Genomic DNA, 25,202 nt, shown 5'->3' with positions numbered 1-25,202 from the left:
GAAATTTTTATAATCTTGGAAGAACTTTTATAGAAAATATTTAGTAGTAAGGAAACACTATGGGGTGGGAATAAAGATATCACAAAACACGTATCACCTGGCAATAAAGTATATATGTGCACACCATAGAAGCTATCCAAGGGGCATCATGAGGGAGGGGCCTACTGTGACTCAAGGCTACTAGTCTCCTATTGTATTTTCTTTGGATTTTCCAGTTCTTCTAAGTCAACATTATGTTATCAGAAAACTACTGATAAAAACTACAGAAAACTACTAAAATTGCTTAAGAAAGATCTCTACTTTCATAGCTCACTCTATTCAAGACCTGCATGTCTGCAGATTGCAGAACACTACAGAATCAAGATTTGGGGGTTTTGTTTGTCTTTTACAAACAAGTATTTTGTCTTTAGAAAAACAAATCATGTCTTGTCATCTGATGCAAGAGTAAGTATGGGCTCCCATTCTTAACCAGTTCGGGATACACCAGTCCACAAACTCATAAAAGACTACCTGCAGTGGACTCCCCAACCCTTGCCTGGGGGCAGTGAACATCACAGGATGCCCTGTCCAAGTCACATTCCTTCCAGCACTATGGGAGGAGCTGTTTGCAGGCCCTACCCAGAGGAGAGGAAGAAGGGGTGGAGGAAGTCACAGGAGGGAAGTGGGCTATGACTTCCCCACCCCACCCCACTCCCACGCATTCCACTGTGGTTGGCAGAACTGCTGCCTGGGCCCAGCTATTTGCTGATGACCTCTTAGCCTGGGCCAACACTGCAGATGAGTTTTTGGAACTAGCAGAATCCCATAGCCAAGCTGCAGAGACAGGCATCATGGACTGAAACCCCCACCCCCCAGAACGGCAACTTCCACACTTACACATCACTTTGGGTGGTATAGATATGATCAAAAAGGGACTCGATTGCCATCCATTTGACAGGAATCCGGCCCTAGAGGTAGTGGAAGAAGGCATCAGCATAGTCTGAGCTCTGTAACCAAGATAGTCAGCCATGTTCCTTTAGCCCAGCTCTGGAGGGAGCATGGGGTACCAGTTCCTGAGGACAGACCAAGTATGCACAATCTTGAAGGGGCCATGGCTCCAGCCTGAACCTTTGGCTTTATTGAAATGCTACTGGGAGTGAAGGCAACCATCCACAGTCCCAGAGGACAAGTTTTCACATGCCACAGCCCTGTGAAGAAGCAGCCCAAGAAATCCACCCATAGCAGAGCTGCAAGAGCTCTGGGGAACCCTGAGTGGGGCAGAACAGTGCTCCCCAGCACAGAGCCAAGAGCTTGTCTTGCAAGATAAATTCCTTTCTAGTATTCCAAGAGCACATGCATTTGGGAAACCAACTTCCAGTTTCCATCTGTAGACTTGGTATGCCATCACCAAGGCTCATCTGAGAAACCTTGAGGGAAGAAACTGTTTGTGTACCAAAGCTGGATTTTTCTTCTCTTAGGGACCTTCCTGCATCTCAGAATGAGCATTCCCTACCCCCACCCCCAGCAGCAGTGTGGGCATCTGACCGAATAAATCCTTTTCAAAAACACAATCAACAGCTTTAATGGACACACCTTGTCCTTTATCCTCACCATTTGCCCAGGCCGGCTCCATAAGGAAGTCTTAGGAACTTTTTAAAAAGCATACATCCTCCGTTATTTCTATTGCTCAAACATGTCTGTGATTATGCCCTCAATGAAGTATGACTGCATCTGACAGTGCTGACTGTGGAGTCTGCAGCCTGGGCTCTCAGGGGCTGCTAAAGCCCCTGGATGCCACATCTGTGCACCTCCACTGTGACCGCAGTCCTCCCTGGAAGATACGTATGTGTGCGTGCATGTACGTGTGCATGTGTGTGTATGTACAGGAAGCCTCCATCACACCCTCTGCTGGGTGGCACAGCGGCCCCTTCTACTTCCTCTCTGCAGTTTTGAGATCTCTCGTCACCACAGAAACCCCGTAACAAACAAACACAGCTCTCCTAACCCGTGGTAACAGAAAGAACCCATGACGCTTCCAGCAAGGCAGCAGCAGATAAAGCTGTGTGTGTGCTACCTCGAACGCCTGCTCATCAGGACCCTGAGCACTCCCATGAACTTTTCATGCCTGTGTTGTCACACGGGAACTTTGGGAGAGCAGATGCCCGGTGACAAGGCAAGGCAGTTACCATGGGAACATGATGATGTCAGTGAACAGATGTCCACACACTGCCTGGATTTGGAGGAATTTCTCAAGACTCCAGAGGTGCATTTCTGGACCCAGTTTTACACAGAGATCCCAGTGAGACGCCTATATAAACCAACAAAACAAGGCTGGTCATGGGCCTGTCTGTTCCACTTCACTCTACTAGGAGCAAAAGAGCAGTTATACAGCCAACAGTGGCCTTCTTCCATAGAACAGAGAGGACTGCAGAGACGAGACTAGTTCTATAGTATTGGGAAGTCTTGGGAACTGACTAAAAGCACTAGGGACGGGATAGATTTCCACTTCCCCAGCCATTCTAAGGGTGCCACCCAACCCTGTCAGTACAGCTGTGAGCCCACTGACCCCCCCCCCCGGGAAACTTGCTAGCACACGCATGGCCAGGTACCTTGCTTTTCTTCACATAGGAATCTTCTTCGTAAACATCTCGGGACAGCCCAAAATCAGAAATCTTCATCTTCCGTCCTTCAGCCACCAAGATGTTCCTGGCAGCTAAGTCCCGATGTACGAGCTGCAGAAGAAAACAAACAAAAACAAAAACAGCAGGACCCCTCAGGTTGGCCAGGGTAGGCAGGGGCTGGGATGGGCACCAAGAGTGGCACCATGTCTGCGGCACTCACCTTCATCTCAGCCAAGTACTGCATACCCCTTGAGATCTGCCAGGCAAAGGAGATGAGGTCGCCCATGGTCAGTACCCGTTCATCCGGGTGGTCTAGGGAGCTGGAATTGCGGCTGCCTCCACTGCCCACGTAGCCAGGCCCAATCTTGCGGCTGTCACGGAGGAATCCCCGCAGGGAGCCATACTTGGCATACTCCACAATGAGAAGAAGTGGCCCTGGGGAAGGAGAAAGGCAGCCCTGGGCATGGGGTCAGGTCAGCCTCAGGCTTCAAGGGAGTCTGGTGGGAAAGGCGGCAGGCTGTTACCCTACCAGCAAGTGGGCAGGCCCAGACCGATGGCTTTATGGATCATAAATCTATGGAAGGCCAACTCACTCCGGGCCCACACTGACCGTGTAGACATCAGCTCCTTTCAAGGTACAGTTAAGTCCGTCCCCATGGTGCCTGAGTGGGTGGGTACTGTTCTTAACCCTATCCTGGGAGCTACCATGCCCTGCTATTAGAACTTCATTCCTTTTTTCCATCCTCCGTCCTGTAGGCTCAAGAGGGAAAATCAATGGAGGCAGGAAGGCTTGTGCAAATCTGTCAGCTCAGTCTAGGCCCCAGCTAGCTCTGCACCAGTCTGTCTCCCTGTTCCTGCCTAAACTCAACAACTAGAGGTGCAGTCAGGCCTAGGTCTGGTTCTTTGCCCCCTCCTCACACTCAGTGTGTGCACGTGCACACACCTGCACCAAAAGTCTTCTGGCAAAAGAATGGGCGTGAAAAACTAACAGACGGTGCAGACTTGTCCTTGTCTGAGGAGGTGACAATGATCCTTCCCTGCAGGGCTGGGGTTAAGGTCACCTGTGGGGGAACAGCACACGCTGGTTACTCTGTAGGCCACCAGGATGCACTGCTCACTCTTGGCGCTCCCTAGAATGGGTGCCAATGCTGGAGAAGTGCCCTCAGCAGGTCCAAAGAGTGCTCCAGTAGGAACTCTGGGAGAGGTGCCTGCTCAGCTAGCAGACACAGATCCTCTCCAGACCAGGAGTGGAGCCAGATGCCCAGCCCTCCGGAAAGCAGAGTTAAGTAGTGGGTAAAGTATAGCATGAGGCAGAAGAGGGGGTCCCAGCCCCGTTGGCGGCTGCCCACTCCCCCATCATCCGACCAGCCTTACCGTCCTGGCTGCAGGCTCCATACAGCTTGATGACATGTGGATGGTTGACCTGCTTCAAGAGGTTGAACTCAGACAGCAGGTCTCGGAGCTCACTCTGGGAGGCGTTTTCTGAAACACAGCATACAGAAACTGGGCTTGCTACAGCCCTTGGGATCCCCCTGTGACCACGCGGAGTATGGAACAGACACTGTCCACTCCCTCACAGACACACGGCCTGGATTTACATGGAGGCCCTCAGCACCCAGCTGGTTAGGGCCCCTCCCAGTTCTCAGTGTCAGACCACAGCAGCTTCATATACCCCTGAGAAAAGAGCCCAGAGAGCTAAACATCCACATAAGCAGGCCTTCCCACCCAAGTCTCCAGGGCCACTGCCTATGTGTATGGCACATGTCTCTCTGGCTGCCAGCTTCAGCAGAGAGAATCCTACAGAGAACACTCCCCTTCCTTTTTTTTTTTAATTTTAAAAACTTTTTTATTTTATTTATTTTTTTTGGTTTTTCGAGACAGGGTTTCTCTGTGTAGCTTTGCGCCTTTCCTGGAGCTCACTTGGTAGCCCAGGCTGGCCTCGAACTCACAGAGATCCGCCTGGCTCTGCCTCCCGAGTGCTGGGATTAAAGGCGTGCGCCACCAACGCCCGGCAAACTTTTTTATTTTTCAAGACTGGGTTTCTCTATGTAGTTTTGGTGCCTGTCCTGGATCTTGATCTGTAGTTCAGGCTGGCCTTGAACTCACAGAGATCTGCTTGACTCTGCCTCCCTAGTGCTGGGATCCCCTTCCTTTTTTCAGTCTTCCCAGGAGGAGAGACATCTTGCCTATGTCCCCACACACCTGCTGGAGAAAGGGGGGACCCTGCACGGAGCCCCGATCTCCTATGATCCGTCCAACATTGGCTTGGGAGTCCCTCCGCCCTCTCTAAAGCTTCTACTGTATGCTTGGAGCTTATGCTCCGTTACTGTGCAATCCTGCACGAATGCACCAGAGTGAAGGCAGCATTAGCATTTTGTGGCACACCACACGTCAGGCCTTGCATTTTCCAAATGAGCTCGAGTGCCATACTTCTTTTGAGTGCCTAACTGTATCTGGCACACTGTGAAGATGATCAGGTTTCACCAAAATCGTATGAAACACAGGGCAGCCAGGGTTGGTTCTGATTCTCACTAGGCATTTGCATACGGAGGTAAACAGTGTCGGACACGTGGTTACATGAACTCTTCCTGGTTGGCTAGCCAGCAACACACAGGTGCCTATGGCATTTAGAATGGTCTGGGATGAAGGACAGACACAGCTGGGAGACGGTGCCAGCAGCCCCTGAGCCAGGCCTGGGAGGCCAGGAATCTGAGGGTTGAACCTGGTGTGAGTGTCCGGGGAAATGACCATAGCACTGGAACTCAGCTATGAACCAGCTACATGAGTTCTTCCCCACACAGTCTGGCTGCCACAGGGCCCTCCTCCACAAGGCTGGAGACCTGACCACGGTGAGGGCTACCCACCCATGCAGCCACAGCCTCTGGTCAGAGTCACACCCCCTGTCTAAGAAAGGTACGTGTGCACACTGAGAGCCAGGCCCAGGGCATGACTGGTTACAGGAACAGAGAAGACCCATAGGGTTGCTGGAAGGGGGGTTGGTTATTACAGAGAGGGTCTCTTCACTGAGACCCCAGTGGCCTTGGATGAGAAGAATAAATGGGGCAGATTGGGGTGCTGGCAACTCTCAGTTTAATCCCAGAGGGCCTTAAAACGTTGTCAGCGCTGGTCTCGTCCCTGACATGGTGCAGATCAGTACCACAGCATCCTCCATGAGAGCAAGGTCCGCACCTTGCCTCTTCCGAACACTGGCTACGTGCCCATGGGGCGCTCAGACTGCAGCTGCCACAGAACGGCAATGGGGGCCCCGCAGAGGCTCTCAGGAAGGAGGGCCACAGCCACCCCACAGATGCGGCTCCCGGATAGGTACCTTTCAGCATTTTCACGGCCACTGTGGTGTATCCTGCTCGGCCTTTTAGACGGAAGGCTGTCGCCTTGACCACCTTTCCAAACTCTCCTTCTCCTAGGGTTTTGCCAAGAACCAAGTTCTTCCGAGGAAATTCCCACTTTGGATCCTCCTACGTTGGGGTAGAGACGGGCCATTAGCAGAGAAGGGAGAAAAGTGTGCTGGGCAAAGTTGAGCAAGAAGTCAAGGCCATTAAATACTAACTAACCCCTAACCCTGCCTGGACAAGGGTCAGCATGCAGAGAGCTGGTCATCACCTGAGCCACACCCACAACTTCACAACTCATCTACCGAGGACACCATGGCCAGGCCAGGGAGGCCACAAGTGAGTCTCCAAGGGAAGGCTGGATTCAATATCTTAACTCACCCTGCCCCGACTCCATCAAATACCCCAGGACCAGTTAGTCTCAAGTTCTCATCCTCAAGGCCAGGTGGGTCCAGAGGTGCTTGTGGCTGACTAGACAGCAGCCCAGACCCAAGTTTTCCCTGACACTGCCCCCACCCAAAGCCCCTAGAGGACTGAATAGACAGCCATGGCTCAGGGCACGGCTCAGCCCAGAATCTCCCCACAGTGGAAACATTCAGAGCAACCTCCTTGTGGCTGCCTGAGAAAGAAAGGCACCACTGAGCCCCTGGGGAAACTCCCACCCTGAAATGTGAGGCAGCTGCTCCTCCCATGGCCTGTCCCATGCACCCCACTTTGCTATATCCCCGCTTTAGGTGACAGGCAAGGCCCCTGAGGGCTTGGACTCCTGAAAGTCTCTTCCTACTGCTGTGCCTTCACATGTTTGCTGCTGCCATTTTCCTCTGGTATCTGGCATGGTATGAATGGGTGTGTGTGTGGGGGGGAGCCCCACTGTCTTTAATGTAGTATGATTATCTCATGGAAATATCCTGTTCTACTGGTCATTTTAACCTGGGGATTATTATGAAGATAACTTCCTCTTAAGCTGTACTGCTTAAATGAAGCAATGATTTTATACAATAATAGTGTTAGTTTAAATAGAACTTTGATTATTAAGGGTTCTTAATAAATACATTAAGGGATTATGACAGAGGTTAGTTTCGTGGAAAATATAGGTAAAGGTAGTATATAGTGTTGCCCCCACCCCGATAAAGCAGGAGCTGAAGAGGATAGAAAATAAGAACAAGGGAAGTGTCATGCAGCCGAGACTAAGGAGTTTCTCTTGAGGAGCCATATAGACGTGGCTTAGGTTTAATGATTAAGAAAAACAAGTGAGTCCCAGAAGCTAGGACAGCTCAAATTCTTTTCATCTTAACGTTGGGAGATGTCTTCATAGGTTTTGGTGTGCATCATAGCTAAAATAAACCTTTAGCTATGACTTGTTAGGGTAAATAATGACTTAAGGTTAGGTTAAGATGTTTTTGTTAAAGGTTTTGAGGTTAAAAAAAAAAACTTAAACAATTTAAGGAATACGGGAAACACGCTGTTATTTTTTTTTAACTTTTATTCATTGTAATCATTCACTTAAAAAATGTAACCACATTGCAATTTTTATACTGCTTGGAAGGTTTTACTGGGGTATATAAGCTGTAAGGGAAAAAAATAAGAATACACAAAAGGGATACATCTGGATAGAAGAAAAGAAAGGAGAGATGATTGAAAGACCCTAAAGATGTGTGTGTGTGTTTGTGTGTGTGTGTGTGTGTGTGTGTGTCTGTCTGTCTGTCTGTCTGTCTGTCTATGTGAGCACAGGACTCATTGCTCTCATCCCTTGGGGCTTCTGCTCACACCTCTCCTGCTAGGTAGGACCAAGCCCACACTCCCTGGGACCTCACGGCCCACATCTCAGGTCCCAGCCAGGCCCATCTCAATCAGTACCTGTCATATCCTTCCTAGACAAGCCTGCCTTCACAGCCTAGCTTCCCACTGGAAGGTGATTGTATGAGGACAGGGATCTCCCTGCTGTTAGCCCTATGTGGCAGGAGATATAGGCAAGGCCACATCAACCATTTGTGGGTGCCCCAAGTAGTAAAGAAAGCTCATGTGGCTGTATATCCTCCAACACTGTCCACCTACCTCTTGGGGCCCCTTACCGGGATCTTGAAAGAGTCCACAGACACCTGGTTCTCCATGGAATCCAGGGAGGGCCGGCGGGTCCCCGAGGAGGAATAGCTGATTGGGAAGCCCTGGGCTGGCCGGCAGAAGGTCATTTCCGCGGAAGCAATGGGCGGCTTGTGCGCGTGCTTGTGGTAGCGGTGGATGCAGAACGTGGACAGCAGGACCGAGATGATGAAGGAGAAGAGGACGGCAGCTGTGATCACGGTGCGGCACAGCTCGTCACACAGCGGACCTGTGGCAGGGCACAGCGGCGGGTTTCAGCAGCCTGGCGGGGCCTGCGCTGTGGTAGAGGTACTGCCCTGTTGGCTATCCCAGACCACTGTTCACCCTCTCGTGGCAACCCCGGGGCCAGAGCACACTGCCCGGGTCGGACAGCAGAGGCAGTGTGCCAGCCACACCAGCTGTACCGCCTTCCTGTCACGAATATCTGGATGGCCATCGCAAGATGATAGGAAGAGAGGAAGAAATATCAAAGGCTCTGGACAGAGAGCCCGAGAGTGACTCAAATACCAGCAGAGTGTCACAGTGCCAGAAGCCGAGACCCTGTACCAGGAGGGTGACCAAGTCACTGTGAAGAACTGCTTTTCCGGTCATCCTTCATTGAGAACTTGTGGCTAGAAGATGCTATAGGGCCTCTGACCCCTATTCATGGTTGCACAGAAGGGTAACTGAGGCCCAGAGGGGAGGAGGGAGCCTCCTGGGTCTAAGGGCCTCCCCACAATCTCTTCCCTTGGTGGACCTCACCAACGTTTGCTCACAACTCTCTTTGGGGTTTGGAGAGGTCCAGGGAGTCCTGTGTGGGGCATTCCTTACCCTGGCTGTCCTCTGGCTCGCAGAAGCACTTCTTCTCGTCAGGTAAGCAGTAGCAGGTACCATAGCCAGCTTTAATCCCCCGGCGCTCCCCGGGCTCGTGTCCTCCAACAATGCTGCCACCTGAGGACAGACGCAGCCTCTTCAGTCTCCTGGTGTGGCCTGACACTTCAGGGTCCCCAGATTGTGACAGCTTTCTCAACTTAGAGTCAGCAGCTCAGGCCCAGCGAAAAGCTCAGAAACTCCTTCACCTGGGCAGGGGGTTCAACACAGTGCCCCCCTACACTGGCTATGGAAGTGGGGGAACCAAGACTGTTTAGAGTCACTGTTGAGGTCCCAGAAGGCATCATCCGTGGCTATCCTCCAGTAACGGTAAAGATGTAGGAAATAGATCAAAGGGAGAAGGTGGGCCCTGAGCTAGCAGAATGTGGACCACAGCTCATGAGTCAGCCGAGGATAGATAGGTCAGGCTACAGAGGCCCAGTCTTGGGGAACACAGCAGCAATCAATCAAATGAAATGGTAGGAGGCCTGGCTTGACACATCCTGCCTGGTTGAACCTACTATTTTTTTTTGGGGGGGGGAGTTTTTTTCGAGACAGGGTTTCTCTGCATAGTTTTGGTGCCTGCCCTGGATCTCGCTCTGTACAACCAGGCGACCTCGAACTCACAGAGATCCTCCTGGCTCTGCCTCCCGAGTGCTGGGATTAAAGGCGTGTGCCGCCCAGCAAACCTATCATTACACACTTCTGTTCTTTGGTGCTGAGGATGAGCCCAGGGCCTTACATAAGCTGAGCTGGTACACAGCCACGGTGCTATACCCCAGTCTAGCTTGATGCATCAAACAGACAAATGTGGCTTCAGACTGTGTGCGGGCGGGGGCTGGAGCTGCCAAGCTCTCCGCTGCTGGCTCTCCTGCCTCTGTCCTTCCCTGTACACTGATGAAATGCATCACCACGGGCCTAGCGTAGGCTTACGGAGACAGTCCTGGGGGCAAATGTTGTCGATATCCCGGCTCTCCACAGCATCACAGTGGCCATCGGGGCAGGTCCTGATGCTGGGGGAGCAGGTAGAGAAGTTCCTGGTGATTCCTGTCATGGAACACAGAGCAGGCTGTCACCCCACACGGGCATATCCTATCATGGTCTAACTCTGTCATAGTCCCGACTAACCCTGCTGCCTCTCTAGGGAGACAGAGGAACACACAGAGTGAGAACTACATACATGTCAGGTATCAGCTGAGGAATGATGGGACAGAGGGGTCTCCCAAGGACTGAAATCCTGGGGAGTTCCAGGACTGCAGACAGCCTTCCTTTAAGGAGGCCACTTAAAGGCAAAGACCTGTCAAAGGTATACTGCCAGTGGGAGCCTTATAGTGCTAGGCACACTCACAGTGAGGCAGGTAACACCGCCTGGCTGGGACCTTCTGGAAGAACCACTCTGTCCCCTGTGTATCCCAGCTTTGGTCTAGACCCTTCTAATCCCAGACTGAATCCAATTGAGGAACTTCTAGTTTCAAGGTGGCAAAGCCCTCGAGACCCCATACCCTGCCATCTCTGTTGGCACTGGTTCCATAGGAGGGACAAGGCTCAGAAGACAAGGGCTGGGCAAGTTCATTGCAGGGACTGGCCGACCCTGCAGGAGCCCTTATCAAGCGGCCATCCTCACTCCTGGTGACCGCCAGTACAGACCCTCCCGCCCTCCCCCGCCTCTCAGGCCTACCTTTGCCGTCTCCCTGACGCCACTCGCATCTGCCCGTGGGAGAGCCTAGGCCACCACACTCCTCACAGTCAGGCCGTCTCTTGTTGCCTGCACAGGATTTGGGGCAGTCCTCTTCTTCAGCAACGTCTGGGAGTGACAGACAAGCCAGGGTCACAGGGGCTGATGTGGGCCCAGTCTCTAGACCTCCCCCATGGACAGAGTGCAGCCTCTGCAGTAAGGCTCCATGGGTTCCGGGGTAAATAGTGTCAGATGAACAGGGCTGGGGCGCCAGAGGCAGAGGCAGGTACGTGTTATCCTCCGGTCTGGGGAGTAGATAAGGGCAGGGAGGATGTGAGGGTGACCAGGCTCAGCAAAGGACACACAGGATGACTGGTTACACCCGAGTTTCAGAGAAACTACAAACACCGGCTCTCTGCGATCGTCCCCAATGCCCCACCCTCCACGGAGCACTCACATGTCCCCTCCACTGTGATGAGCAGTGAAGCCTGGGCCTGCTGGCGGGTCTGCTTGTCAGTGGCTACCACCATGTACTGATGCTCGGCACATTCAGGTCGCTGCAGGGCCTCTGTGTCATTTACGAAGAGGGTCCCCGAGGTGTCCTCAGCCGAGGTGACCACACCTAGAACACTGCAGTTGGTGCTGGAGGGCTGTAGCTTGTACTGGACGGAGATGCCGCTGAACTCCTGGCAGTTTTCCACACAGACTTTCCCAATCTGGGGGAGAGAAGGGGGGTGGGGTGGCACCAGTACCCCTTAGCCAGTAGCTGGAGAGGTTCTTGGGTAGACTGAGTCCCAGGATGGTCCCCAACTTAGCCTGGACGGCGACCTTCTTCAATGTGCAGTATTCTACATCCTCAGAAGCCACAGGCCCACCTACCTGGCCAGCTTTCTGCTTAAGAACACCGACTCCCCAGACACCCACACCACTGGGAATCAGATGAGAGGGTCACGATCCTTGTCTGGTTCTCCCAACTGGTAGAGCACTGCTCCCTAGTCACGTGACTGTAATGCTGTCACCTGTCCCACTTGAGGTCAAGAGGCCTCGTTAGGGATTCTGGAAAGAGACCCCTTTCTGAGGATGTCTGGCTCCGGAGCCAGCCACTGAGCCTTTACCTCTTAGCCACTCCAGTGAGCCATGGTTGCTAGGAGCTGCAGCACTGGTCCTGGATGTGGGGCCCGATCTACAGGTGCAGAACAGGCCCACAACAGACCAGCATCGGAAGGCCAGGAGCAGGGGCAGGGGCCCTCCAAGCCCCACTTACAACACAGTAACAAACCAGCCTCCCGGTCGATTCAGTTTCCCCTACGAAGAATGCTCACTTCCATCAGACTGTCCTTAAAACCATCCAAGGTCCCCGACCTCAGTGGGGTTTTAAAAACGATGGAGACAGTAAGTCACAAGGACAATGCCTAGGGCTTCGGAGTCTGTTAAACGTAGGTGGATCTCCCTCCGACTGATGCCTCTAACTCCTCCTCAGGCCCCGAGATTTGTCTTCCCCACCCCTGGCCTGATGTTAACACCCTGAAGAATGGGCCAAGGGATGCGTCTACAGATGAGTCCCTTGCTGGTGACAGGAGCAGGCCTGGAGCTGACTGTCGGAACTGGGAAGACGGGGGACACCTGCAGACGGTCCTAAGCACACGCTGAAGACAACTCAACCTGCTGCAGTTGGCTAAGCCATACACCCCCGAACTGCAAAGAAACCCAGAGTGTGCTTGAGAAAAAGCAAGCTAGGACAGAAATGCTTGTCACTGGCAGCTATGGGCAGAGGGACAAGCCCACCTCCTTCCCCATCTTCCTTAATGAACATTCATGGCTGATTTTCCACTCTTTTAGTTTTTGTTTATTTTAGGGGTGCTCAGGATAGAACCTTGTGTGTGCTAGGAAAGCTCTATACCACTGAATCGTGGCCCTGGTCTTTTACTTTCCCATGTCAATTACTAATTTTCCAAAGACAAATACAAACATCTCATTGTAATTGCTCTAGCACACAAACTTATAAAAGAAGACGTGACCTTTGCCTTCTCTCCGTAGGGCGTTACTGCTCTGATCCATGCTCCAATTCTCCCCAATAAAAATTTGCTTTTGCACCGACGGTGTGACCAGAGGCCAGTGGTTCCTCAAACCACTTTTCCCACTGGTCAGAACACCAGGAACATCTTTCCAAGTAGGCTTATGTAGGGTTACGCTTTTGTATTAGTGAAAATAAGTTTTAAAGACACCAAGAAGTGAGATGGTAAGAATGGAGGGGCTCGCTCCAGGAGCCAAGGAGCTAGGAGCCCTCTCCGGGGAAAAGGTACAAACGGGCTCACGGATCTACCTTGGAGCCTTCCATGGTTCCACCTGTGCTGACTCTGCACTGGCGGGCTAGGGAAGAGGAGCCATCCACCCACAGTCCTGCCTGCAGCCTTAGGACCCCAATCTCAAGTCACGCGGTGGACCATGGGCTCACCTGGGCATAAAGGTGAGCTCCTCTGTTCACTGGGAACGAGTAGGCACTGGGTAGGTTCAGGGTGACAGGCAGCACAGACACGTTGAAGTGGAGGAAGAGGACACCTGTCCCAGGCCCCTGGAAGTCTGAGTCATTGACCAGGACCACCAGCTGCAGGACTCGGCTCTCTGAGATGGGGAGGCTCCGGTTGAGAACCAGCTCTGTAGGGGAGGACACAGCAGGACAAACCCAGTTACTATGCTTCAAAGATCATGTCACACACTACACTCCCACTTCAACACACAACCCTGCACACACACACTTATGTGCCCAGGGAATAGGCCTGGTGGGCAGCCTGGCAATAGCAGTGGCATTTATAAGCTTGACATTCTACTGATTCTACACGCATTCTCTGGTGTGCATGCGTGTGTGCGTGCATGTGTGTGTACATACCATGTGCATGTGTGCATGTGTTTCAGAGATAGAAAGTACACATAGCATGTGTGTGGTGTGTGTTTACATATAGGGTATATTACATCCTGTGTTTTGATATGTATATAGAGTAAGTATATTTTTGTGGGTGTAGTGTGTTATGTGGATATGGAATGTGAGTGACATGTTTATTTAACGGTGGGTGTGTGCAAAAGTAGCATGTATTAATGGGTTTGTGTATAGGGTGTTTGTGTACACAGAACATGTGCTGTGTTTACATACGAGGTGTGTGCTCTGTTGTTGTGGTGTGTATGGTATGTGTGTACAGTGTATGCGGTTTTCATGGGATGTGTACAGAGTGTCCTGAAGTTCTGCAAAGACATCACACCATTGGCTCCTTACTGTAATCGTGCATGGTTGCCCGCACGGAGTTGTTGTTGGCCTGGGCCAAGGTCTCGTTGGGTGAGTGCTCCACCCGGAAGTTCTGCTGGGCCCAGGAGTCCCCTGAGAGTAGTGTGCTTGTGTACCGTCTCACCAGCTCCCCAGATGCTGGCACCACATCTGCATCAAACACATGCAGCGTGGCCACCACAGTGCCCTGAAGGAGCAGAGAGTGCCAGTCAGAGCAAGTACAGCCAGAAGACCACATGACCTAGCACACCCCAGAATTGACTAAGTATGTTTAGCAGAACTAGTCCCAGGGGCAGATGGTCAGAACTGAATGTTTTGTCCCCAGGGCCTCAGTAAGAGTTGTGAGGAAAGCCACAGGACCGCTGGAGTCACCCTAAGGTTGTCCAATAGACACTCTCTCCCATCCTCAAACCTACTCTCACTCCCTAGGAAACCTACACCTGGTTTTGGGAGAAGCAACTTCTCCCCCTTGCTACTGGGCCCAGGAGCAGCTGCAGAGTGGCATGATGCCCAGCAGGTGGCAGCAGTACACCACCTAGGCTGGTCAGCGCAGCATGTGCAAGACATTGTCTCAGAATCACCCCTTGGCTCCTGCCTGCCTCCGACAGGTTGCCCAGCTGCTAGAAGGGAGCAGCCTCCCCTTCTCGCCAGGTCGGACAAGCCAGAATGTTCTCTCTGATGCTCTCCCTGGGGCCTTCCCAGTTAGAGTCCAGTTTACTGCTGACTATCTGGATGGCAGTCAGCCCAACAGACAAGACAAAGCGGACAAGTCGAGGGCCACATGACTGGATGGCTGATGGGACAGCTAACCAGATCAAGGTTCAAACGGCCAACGGAGGCACAGGACAGACCGACAAGCAAACGCGACTGTGGACAAACCTCCTTCCGCTTAAACTCCACCACAGCACTGGCAGTGTCCACACCTCCGGAGAAGGTGGGTGCCGAGTCGTCCTCATCGTACACGGTCACCGGGAGGGACACGGTCACCTTCTCTTCGCTGGCACCGGTGCCCACGCTGCACTCGGCCTCCAGCACATACTTCTCCTGAAGCTCCCGGTCCAGGGCCCAGCGGGTGCTCACCTCCAAGGTGTCTGGGTTGCAACGGAAGGGCAGACTCTCCTCTGTCACCAAGCAGAAGGGAATCCCGCGTGACCACGGGGGATGGGGTGTGCACCGGGATGGGGTGTGCACTGGGACTGGGGTGTCAACTGCCTTCCTTATGGTTCTCTGTTGCGGATGACAACAGAGAAGGACTCTGGCACCCTAGTGGCCGGCCGTCTGTCCCTCTCCAGCTCAACACCCCATATCTAGGTTGCGAAGAACCCACCTGGGTCTCTGTAAGAGCATGCCAGGAAGCTCCCTAGTTATCATGCTAATTCCAGGCTCATGCCAGCCCATCCTTCCAACTCAGGGGGTCTGTCCTGGTACCTCTTCTCTCCATAATCCACCATACACCACTCTGACCTTGAACCATACCCAATGTAGAAGTCAGACTAAACCTTTCAAATGTAAGTGGAGGCTTCTCATCCTCCCCCCCACCCCTACCCCTGCCCCACAGCTCCCCATGCTCCAGGGAAACAAACCCTGAAATGTTCCCTGATAGAACTAACCTGTCCCTGTTGGTCTCTGCTCCTCTCGTGGCTAACTGAACTCCAGGCACAAAAGATCCCACTTTAGCACCCTCTGGTGCCCGAGTTGTCCATCTGGCACCAACCCACCTTGTTCAGTGGCCCCTGCCCTGATCACACAGTTAAGAGTAGTCTTTATCACTCCCGGTCCTCTCTGCTTTTCTTTCCTCCTCACTCCTTCCAGAAACCATCCAATTTCCTGGGCACAGCATGGGCTCTAGCCCTCTCTGGAGCCTGCAGGCAGGCAAAATGCCAGCCTGTTTGTTTCCAGGTGTAGCCTAGCCTCCTTCAACAGTATTTGGCCCATGACAGACACTTGTGAGATATTGCTGGAACATTCGAACAGTGGCCAAAATGACAGGTGGTTCACCCCAAGGGTGTAGAGCACCATGCCTGCTGTGCGGCAGGACCAAGGGACAGCCCCAAGGCTGGCACTCACCTTCCAGGAGCCTGTAGGTCACACTGATGTTGGGGCACAGGAACTGCACAGGCAACAGGTGTAATTGGTAGAAGGTGCCCGGGGGCCTGTTCTCCCTGATGCGGAAGGACAGGCCCGTCTCCCGGACACAGAGGTCCTGAGGTTTGAGGGAGCTACAGGCTGGGAAGGAGTCATTGATGAAGGAGAAGTACACCCGGGCACAGCCTGGCCAATGACATTCGCCCTCCCGCTGGGTTGAGGACCCCAGGAAGACCTGGAGGAAGATGGTGAGCAAGGGGAAGCCACCGTCTGCAGGGAGAAAAGAAGACAGCCCCTTGTCAGGTGAGGGATGGAGGGGAGGCGCAGGGATGCTAGGGTTCGATGTGGTCCACAAGCCTCAGCTGCTACCTCCCCGGATCTGCTGCAGGGTGCTGAGGCCTGAAGCATCACTAGCTCTCTTATCTGCCTCTCTTGTCATTCAGGTTTCTGTTGAAACGGCCCCTCCTGAGAGATGCGCTCAAGCCCTGGGGCTAATGTCTCCTGGTCCCTTCAGGTGAGTGACCTCACAGCACAGGCTTCGGTAGTGTGTACTGGCCAGCTGCACTACCTGGCCACTAACATCGAGTACTTTTTCCACAGATACATCCCATGGACATACTTCATCAACACCTAGAGGAAGAATTTCCAGTTAAGCTCTACCTCTGAGGCACCACATCCCAGTTTAGTGAGGTCTAGGCCTTGGCTGAGGCACGCATTTCCCGGTGTCTGGACCTTCCACCTGGCTAGTGGCTCCAGGGTTCTCTTTGCTTGCTCTTAGCCTACATTGCATCATTATGATCCCACAAATGGTCCAGATTGCTGAGTGCTTCATTCCTGACTGGACAAGGTAGTTGTCAAGGATGATTGGCGTAGGTCCTCAGGGAATTGCAGGCTCACGGCACATTCCACCTTGGCCTCCACCAAGAGGTTCTCATTCTCCAATTTGCCACTATGGCTCAGAAGGAAGACAGGAAACTAGGGTATATGAAAACCAAGGCAGACCTCAGAGCACTTCCTCCAGGAATTGTCCTAACCCAGTGGTTCTCAACCTTCCTAATGCTGCGACCCTTTAATACAATTCCTCATGTTGTGGTGACCCCAACCATAACATTGTTTTGTTGCTACTTAATGCAGTGTTGCTACTGTTATGAATCGTAATGTAAATATCTCTACGCAGTCCTGGTTGCGACCTCCAGGTTGAGACGCAGTTGTATAGATTGTGCTGGCAGGGACCTGCCCATGCTGGGTGCCCTCCCAGCTTACAATACTGGGTGTGCTTGTCAAATAGGTCAGTTATTCTACACCCCCTGGGTGATGCAGCTCACTCTGTATTCACAGTATTCTACCCTGCCTCTTACTTGCGGACAGGTGCTTAAAGATGAGGGAGGCCATGTCTCAGAGGAAGTGCCGGGAGGTGTGAGCTACCCAGTTCATACTATCACCACCTCATGCCACACAAGCCACTCAGATCCCTCACTCTCCCCTCCAGGGCTAGCATCCTATGCAGCCCTGACTGCAGCTCCAGCCTCAGTTTTTTTGTTCTGTCTGGGCTTCCATCTGCTCTGCTTCTGTCCTGGACACCTCTGCCAGCCAGCCTGTTGCAGCTGGGGAGGCATGTTTCCTGGGACCTGGTATTCTTCAGCAAGTTCCAGGTCCCCCACTAAATGAACCCCCTGGGGTTTTCCCAGCTCCTTAGGATCTCTCTCACAACCTGAACACCCTTAGCAGCCCACTGCAAACAGCTTCTGTTCCACATGGAGAGAACGCCAAGTCCTTCGAATGGTTCTCCCAACTCCCAATAGCCTCAGGAGGCCCAGGAGTAATTAGTGCTCCCCAAAGTCATGTGGGCCCCTCATTAGACTGGATACAAAGCAGCTGCCTTCACCCCACACCTTACACCCTTCCCCACAGAAGCCACCTTAGGGAAGCCATCCCTAGCCACAGACTGGCAGCTGAGAGCTGGTAGCTTGAGGCCTAGGCCACAGTGGAGTGGGGATGGGGTGCCAGGCCATTCCCTTACTGCGAATGCTGAGCTGTTCCCAGGAACTGTGGTCCAGGCTCTGGTTGAGGTAGAGAAGGCCAGTGTCCTCATGGATGCGGATCCAATCATTCTCATGCAGCCGTGTGCGGAAGGCGCTAGAGAGATGCTGGCCCAGGCGGAAGCTGGGGACTTCTTCAGGGGCATCCCGGAGGGCATGGACATAGAGCAGGGGTGTGCCAGGTGGCTGGTCCACATACAGCCTCTCCCAGTAAGTATCCTTTGAGAAGTAGAGGCCCAGCGGGGCTGCAGGAGACACCAGAGTGTGAGTGGGGGTGGGAGAAACAGCTTCTTCATGACCCCCCCCAAAATTAATTTTAAATTCGAACCTTAGCAAGAATTTCTCACCTCCAGTCCAAAGATCACGAACATAGGCAAACGTGACTGAAAATTACACCACGTTAAAGCAAAGAAAGAAAAAGGAAAAGCGGGGAGAAAGTACAAACCAGTTGCAAAATAGTCCTCAGCTACCCCAGTGTGATGAGCCCCAGATCACACACATGATCCAGGAGTTCAATAAGCTTCTCAACAAGCCATCTGGAGCCAGAGGACGTTTCAATGATACGAGACACTGCCAGACAAGCAGGGCAGGCATCAGTCACCAGAAACAAAGAGGGCACTGTATAGGAAAGCGATTGATCTTTATTGAAATATGCTCTTAAATATGACCCAGCCAAGTCCACTCCATTTATCCAGCAGAACTTAAACCACCCATCCATCAAGCACCCTAATACTACACGGCAAAATGACTTAAGGCAAGCAAGAGCTGGAAACACAGATGCCCTTCAGTGGGTATCCAGAAAGGCAAACCGGTACATCCATGCCATAGAATCCCAGGGCAGTAATGAAAAGGGATGGACCAATGCTACACGTGTTCATGTGGGTGGGTCTCACAGACATCCCGTCCAGCTGAGGCAGCCAGGCAGAATGAACACACATGGCTGGGATCTCAACAGGTTTCACATGATTATTAGGGCTGTTAGGTGGGTATAGATAGGGTTGACAGCCTGGGAGTGGCAGATGGGGAATTTTGGGGGAAATGTAAGTATCTTATGTCCTGATGAGGAGACAGGTCATGTGGGCATAATCTAGTTCCTAAGCCTGCATAGCTAAGATTCATGCCTTTCAATCTGTGATGGCTAATCTTGACCACTTGATTGGATTAACCAGCACCTCAGAGCTCAGTGAAGCATACATAGACTCTGGGTGTGTCTGTGAGGGCATCTCCGGAAAGGATCAACTAGGGAGGGGATCGGCCCTGAAAGCGGGCTCCACTGTTCCAACAGCTGGGGGCCTGGGTGGTATAATAGGAAAAAGAGAGAGCCAGGAATCTGTTTCTGCTTCCTGCTCACCAGGATGGGCACTGCACTGCCAAGATGGACTTAAACTGTTAGACCTGAGGGGCGGGGGGACGGATTCCATGACTGTCTGACTAAAGCAAACTGTATTTAGAACTGGCCAGCTGGCAGCCTCTCCCAAAGTCGGGATTTCAGAGAGCAGCCCCTCACTAGCTTTTGAGGTCCCTTTTAAGGGGACTGGTTAGGGTTGATAGAAAAGAGCTGTCGAGATAATTAGCTCTTAGCACCTGGACAGAAAAGTGAGGGACTCAGGGCTCAAGGTTGCCTGTGGGGTAGGTCTGGGCAAGAATACACCACGCAGAAAGGGAATCAAGGTATTCTGGAAGATACATTTTTTTTTTTTTTTTTTTTTTTTTTTTTTTTTTTTTTTTTTTTTTTTTTTTTTTTTTTTTTTTTTTTTTGGCGAAAAGGGCAATGGTCTATCACAGGATTAGGAGTTTAGCAAGGCAACGGGGTGGGCACACATCAGTGGCTCCAGGGGGCGACAAGTTCAGAGCTGAGTGAAAAACATGGTTTGCAGGATACATCAGGCTTAGGAAAACAAACACTCTAGTAAATTACAGGGACTTAGTAACAATGTGTAACAACGTAGCTCCCTAACAACATAGCTCCTGTTTTGGTTTTGCAAAACCTGGGCCCAAACATGTTTCTCTCCTAAGTTGTTTCTGTGTACTGTTTTGGTCACAGCTATGGAAACTTACAAGGCGAAGCAAGATTCACTGAAGTACTAATCAGAGAGAGAGCTGTGGATGTTGGCCTTGGCTATAGCTCGGGCTGTTCTGCTGATTTTGTTTACGTCCAATAACTTTCAGGATAGTGTTTTCAAATAGCGAGAGCTCCTTAGAAGCCTTGTGCCCGCTGATGGTCAGAATTTGAAATGGTGTGGGTGCTATAGAAAACACAGGAGGGTCCCCCAAACTACTTAACATAGACTCCCCGTAGTACCCAGCAATTCCATCTGAGTATCATTCCAAAGAACTTAAATCCCAGAGAGTTACACATCCATCTCCTGGCAGCATTAATCACAACAGCCAAAGGCAGATGCGCCTATGGATGGGTACAGAGAATGTGCAATGTACAGCACACACATCATTCAGCCTTAATTCTAAATGGAAGGTATTCTGACACTGCGCTGGCTAGTTTTATGTCAATTGGAATAAGCTAGAGTCATCTGAGAGGAGGACATCTCAATTGAGAAAATGCCTCTGAAAGATCCAGCTGTAGGGCAAGCCTGTAGAGCCTTTTCTTAATTAGTGGCTGATGGGGGAGGACCCAGCCCACTGTGCATGGTGCCACCCCTGGGCTGGTGGTCCTGGGTTCTATAAGAAAGCAGGCTGAGCAAGTCATGGGGAGTGAACCAGTAAGCAGCACCCCTCCATGGCCTCTTCATCATAACCCGCCTTCACCAGGTTCCTGCCCTGTTTGAGTTCCTGTCCTGACTTCCTTCGATGATGGACTATGATGTGGAAGGGTCGGCCAAATAAACCTTCTTCCCCAACTTGTTTGTGAGCTGTGTTTAATCACAGCAATAATACCCCTAACTAGGACAAATGCCATTTGCAAAATCCAACCAAGGGGCTGCAGACATGGCTCAGGAGTTAAGAGTTGTTTCTTGTCAGGCACTTAGAGCAACAAGAAAATAACTATCCAGACCTAAGCTGCTGCTTCTGAATCACTTGGCTGGAGCCACAGATAGAGGCCAGGGAGGTGGGACTCTGCTAGGAAGCATGGGACAGGAGACAGTGTCAGCCAGGACAGTGGTGGCCTGGATTGGAGGGGGGAAAGGACTAGAGAAGATGTAAGTTCAGGAAAGACAGAGCTCCAAGTGGCAGGTATTAACAGGAAGTCTAGCTTCTCAGGGCTAAGAGATCATGACCTCAGGAGCCCTGTCAGAAATGACAGGTTGAATCAGCTTGTGGATTCCAGGCAAGACTGTGGACTAGATTTGGGGTGACAAAGTGCACCATGTCTGGTAGAGTTGGGGCACTGTCTTGGGCAAGGGCTATACATTCTGTAGTATTATTAGTTTCCTCTCTGCTCTCCAGGAGATTAAGCCCTTCCTCTTCACTGAGTAGCTGGGAGCAACACTGAGTTGATGGACGTGGTGTTCTAAGAACAGCGGCTGCTGCCTGCTGCCATTACAATCATCTCCATCCCCACACCTCTCTCTCCATTACCCACCATCAGCACCATAAACACCTGCACGATCATAACCATCATTCCCATCTTCTCTACAACTATCAGCATCCCTTCCGGACCTGTCTGCAGAGTCCACACCCAGTACATCTCCCAAAGCTCTCCCCACATCGTCCCTTTAAGTCTGCAACCCCCACCAGTACAGAGCGGAGGACGTGCTGTATCCCTGTCAACACTTGTCTTACTAGGCTTCCTGAGGAGGGTGGCTGGTAGCAGCTGGACAGAAGATACCTGGTATGGGGGTGGGGCTGCTCCTGGCTTGGGAGTCCCTGCTCTCCCTGCACGCCCAGGTATGGTCCTCACATGTCCCATCCCCTGAGCTGGTGCTGTAGGATATCATCTCTCCCGATCATGTTGGTACTGCTCCCCCAGGGCTCAGCCCTCCGAAGCTTCACATTGTCAGGGTTCCCTACTGCAGGTGGGGCAGGGGTCTACTACATTGCTGAGGTTAGGGATTACTTGGTTACTGGGATAGCCAGACCCCAGAGCTGTCCTCTATACACAGACCCAGCCTTCTTCTTCAAGGAACATGAGCACCAGGCTTTATCCAGTAGGCACTGCGGCTACCACCTGCATTTCCATACCCACCCAGACCAGCTGCAGCGGCCTCACTGAGATGAAGGATGCTCCCACCCAAATGTGATTTCCCAGCTGCTACTGACTTAATCGTGGGTCTTGCTGGCAGTTTCTTCCGGCTTCTATACAAAGGAAACTGCCAATTAGCTTACAATTAATTTCTTTCCTAGGGCAAGGCCTGGCCACCCAAGTGGTCTAGAGATGGCCGTGTGTGGGAGACCAGACCCCTTTAGCTCCAGGGCTCCCTAGTACTTTGTGGCCTTAACTAGTGCTGGCACAACCAGGCCAAGGCATGACCAGCTTTGACCCTGGGGCCTCTGGGCTGTGCAGCTGTCCTCCACATACCCAGCAGAACAGCATGACTCAGAACATGTCCACATGCTGAGTGGCCACCCCACATACACCTCAAGCTCCTTTTCAACACTCCATCCCAACAGCCTTTGTGCTACCTTCAATATTCACCAGTGAGATGTCCACAGTGCCGTTTTAAGCACATCAAAACACCTAATGACATTAGGATTCCCATCTCACCGAGCAATAAACCAAGACAGAGGATGGCCCCAGGTCACACAGAGTGATTTAGGACTTAGCCAGTCTGGCCCAGGCTCCTTTGTTCAGTGACAGCTGTTCATATAGGGCTTTAGAGAAACCGGGTCACAGAGATCCAGGACCAGGGGCCATCCATTCACATGCCTGCAAAGGGGACAGAAAATGCCACTGTGGAGATTCATCCATGTCTTCCCAGGTTCTCCTCACCAAGGCTGATGCCCCTTGAGGTTTCTTTGGTGCTTATAAACTGGCTCCTGTAGTACTTCAGTGAGATGGAGTCACAGCAGGAGCCCCCCAACAAAGTGAGGGCTCAGGAATGTGAGACCAAGTCGAGTTTTCTCAGGGGTGCCATCCCACCAGACTTTCCTCCACGGAAGGAGCCCCCACGGGTATGGAACCCAATGTTAGGCTTTCATATGCCCACCTCACTAGACACAGGAGAACTGACTGAATATTGTGGAGTCCTAGCCTTTAATGGGCAAATGGTCCCTGAACATGTCAGAGGGTGGATGCTGCAGTCAATACAGAGCGATTCCTGCTTCCGTGGGGGTATCAGGCCTGCAATCTACCATGTGTACAGAGGCACAGCTCCTAAGGAAGATGTACCCACATGTGACAATCCTGCACTGTGGCCCCATGTGCCTACGCTGCAGGGATCTGCTCTGGGTGAGGGGGAAGCTGGAAAGTTGGGCAGGTCATTGTGTCCTGACGGAGAAGGAGGCCGCTTCAGTCTCTGGAGCAGAAGCAGTGGGCCTCTTCTTGGGAAGGGAGTGGCAAAGAAGTCCCAAGCTTCTGCTCTGGAAGAGAGTGGAGGATAAAAGCCAGGGACCTCACAGGACAGGTTTCTTGCTTCGCAAGGACCTAAGGCCAAACAAAGACACTGGAATCCTGGGGTCCCTGGCATGGCAGGGCAGGCCATTCCTGAAGGCCCATCATGGCTATCTGTAGCTTGTGGTTGCAAACCCTGAGCAGGAATGCAGAGGAGAGGCAGTGGCCGACGCACAGGCTACTGTCCCTGCAACCCAGCTCTGGCCGGCAGCATGACATCACAGCAGCAATTGGCGTAATCAACTTAGAGCAATCTGCCCAGTTATTTTTAGTCTAGATAGAGGCAGAGCGAGAGGGCAGCCCTGGCTTCCCAGGCTGCCAGTTCTCTTATTGGATGTGGGGCAGGTCTCTGGTTCCCAGCATCCTCCCCTGCCGCAGGGAGGTTCCAGGGCATCTGCTTCTCCTGCACTAGCTGCAATGCCATTGTTTCTGGAACAGTTGTGCTCAACGTGGCGCAAGAGTCCTGGTCTCCTGAGGAACACAGACACTCAGTGGGCAGGGGAGACTCAACGTCCATCCAAGGGCATCAATGTCTTCTCAAGAGGATTCTCATAACTGACTGAGATGCTACTGGATGAGGTGGCTTCTCAGCCATGCCTGGCAGAGATGACAGGTCAAAGGCACTCAAATAAAAAATGGCCAAAAGTGTTCGACCCTGAATAAAGTATTTTGTATACCATGAGCTCTAAGGCTCAGGGGACACTGAGGAAGAGTGAACAGAAAGGGTGTAAGGGCTGTAAGATAGGGACAATGACCCCAAAATACTCTTCTTAGGGCATGACATTGCCATTGTAAACACAATGCAGCTGCACATGCCTATGTGTCAACAGTCAATCATGGAGCAGGCACATGGGGCCTTAGATCTCCCTGTTGAATTACTGACTACTGGTAAGATTCTTCTTCTCTTTTTTGGGGGCGGGGGTGGAGGGAGGTGGGGTTTGAGACAGGGTTTCTCTGTGTAGCTTTGGAGCCTGTCCTGGATCTCGCTCTGTAGCCCAGGCTGGCCTCAAACTCACAGAGATCCGCTTGCTTCTGCCTCCTGAGTGCTGGGATTAAAGGCGTGTACCACCACCGCCCGGCCTATAAGATTCTTAGGGAGGGAAAGTTCCTGTGGTAAGTCCACAGACTCTAATGGATAGTTCTAAACCCACGGCATCACAGGAGGTCCTGGTTAAAATCAGCGCACCACAAACACAACAAGAATATGGTAAAGGGGCCTGTGGAGGGTTGTGATGGCAGAGGTGGGTGGGAGACAAGAGAGGGGGCTGGGTTAGTAAACAGAATGCACTACATACATGTATAAAACTGTCAGAAAATTTTAACAAAAACAATGGCCAAAGGACAATATGCACAACCAGCCAGTGAGTGTGTAAACAGAGGTCCATCTAGTCTTAGGACTAGATCACTCACCTTTAGGGAAACTCACACCAAAAGCACAATCAAACACCCCTGAGCCCATGGGAAGGCTGGAGTGTCTGAACAACAGCAGGAACTAGTAGGTGTCGGAGAGGATGTGGGTGAAGTGTAAGCTTTGCTGAAAATGATGCTCCCTCCGGGGGGAAGAGCAGGTCAGCAGCTGCTCCAAGACCAAACACCAAAGCCTTAAGCAATTTCACTCGTGGGAAAACGGAAAACAAGTCTTAAACAACAGAGGGTCCAGAGGATGTTCACAATAGAATCCACACCTCCCCGGACCAAGAGATACATAAGTGGATACATAG

General features: G+C 51.9%; 1 protein-coding gene across 1 annotated transcript in view; it reads right to left on the bottom strand.

Moving 5' to 3' along the window:
- The window catches only part of Ret (ret proto-oncogene), a 44,121-nt gene that overhangs the window by 11,526 nt on the left and 7,393 nt on the right, over positions 1–25,202 (bottom strand). Inside the window, exons 2-16 of the mRNA XM_028864068.2 lie at positions 17,957–18,220; positions 15,919–16,206; positions 14,731–14,972; positions 13,843–14,038; positions 13,030–13,229; positions 11,032–11,290; positions 10,578–10,703; positions 9,833–9,946; positions 8,861–8,980; positions 8,023–8,279; positions 5,929–6,076; positions 3,975–4,082; positions 2,821–3,035; positions 2,589–2,711; positions 877–947 (exon numbers count right to left, since the gene is read on the bottom strand). Coding sequence (XP_028719901.1) covers positions 877–947; positions 2,589–2,711; positions 2,821–3,035; positions 3,975–4,082; positions 5,929–6,076; positions 8,023–8,279; positions 8,861–8,980; positions 9,833–9,946; positions 10,578–10,703; positions 11,032–11,290; positions 13,030–13,229; positions 13,843–14,038; positions 14,731–14,972; positions 15,919–16,206; positions 17,957–18,220 — 2,731 coding nt within the window. The remainder of the gene's footprint in view (positions 1–876; positions 948–2,588; positions 2,712–2,820; positions 3,036–3,974; positions 4,083–5,928; positions 6,077–8,022; positions 8,280–8,860; positions 8,981–9,832; positions 9,947–10,577; positions 10,704–11,031; positions 11,291–13,029; positions 13,230–13,842; positions 14,039–14,730; positions 14,973–15,918; positions 16,207–17,956; positions 18,221–25,202) is intronic.

Source organism: Peromyscus leucopus, chromosome 3 (genome assembly GCF_004664715.2).
Source record: "Peromyscus leucopus breed LL Stock chromosome 3, UCI_PerLeu_2.1, whole genome shotgun sequence".
NCBI classification, from domain to species: domain Eukaryota; kingdom Metazoa; phylum Chordata; class Mammalia; order Rodentia; family Cricetidae; genus Peromyscus; species Peromyscus leucopus.
Note: the sequence above shows the minus strand (reverse complement) of the source record. Positions and strands in the feature narration are given on the sequence as shown.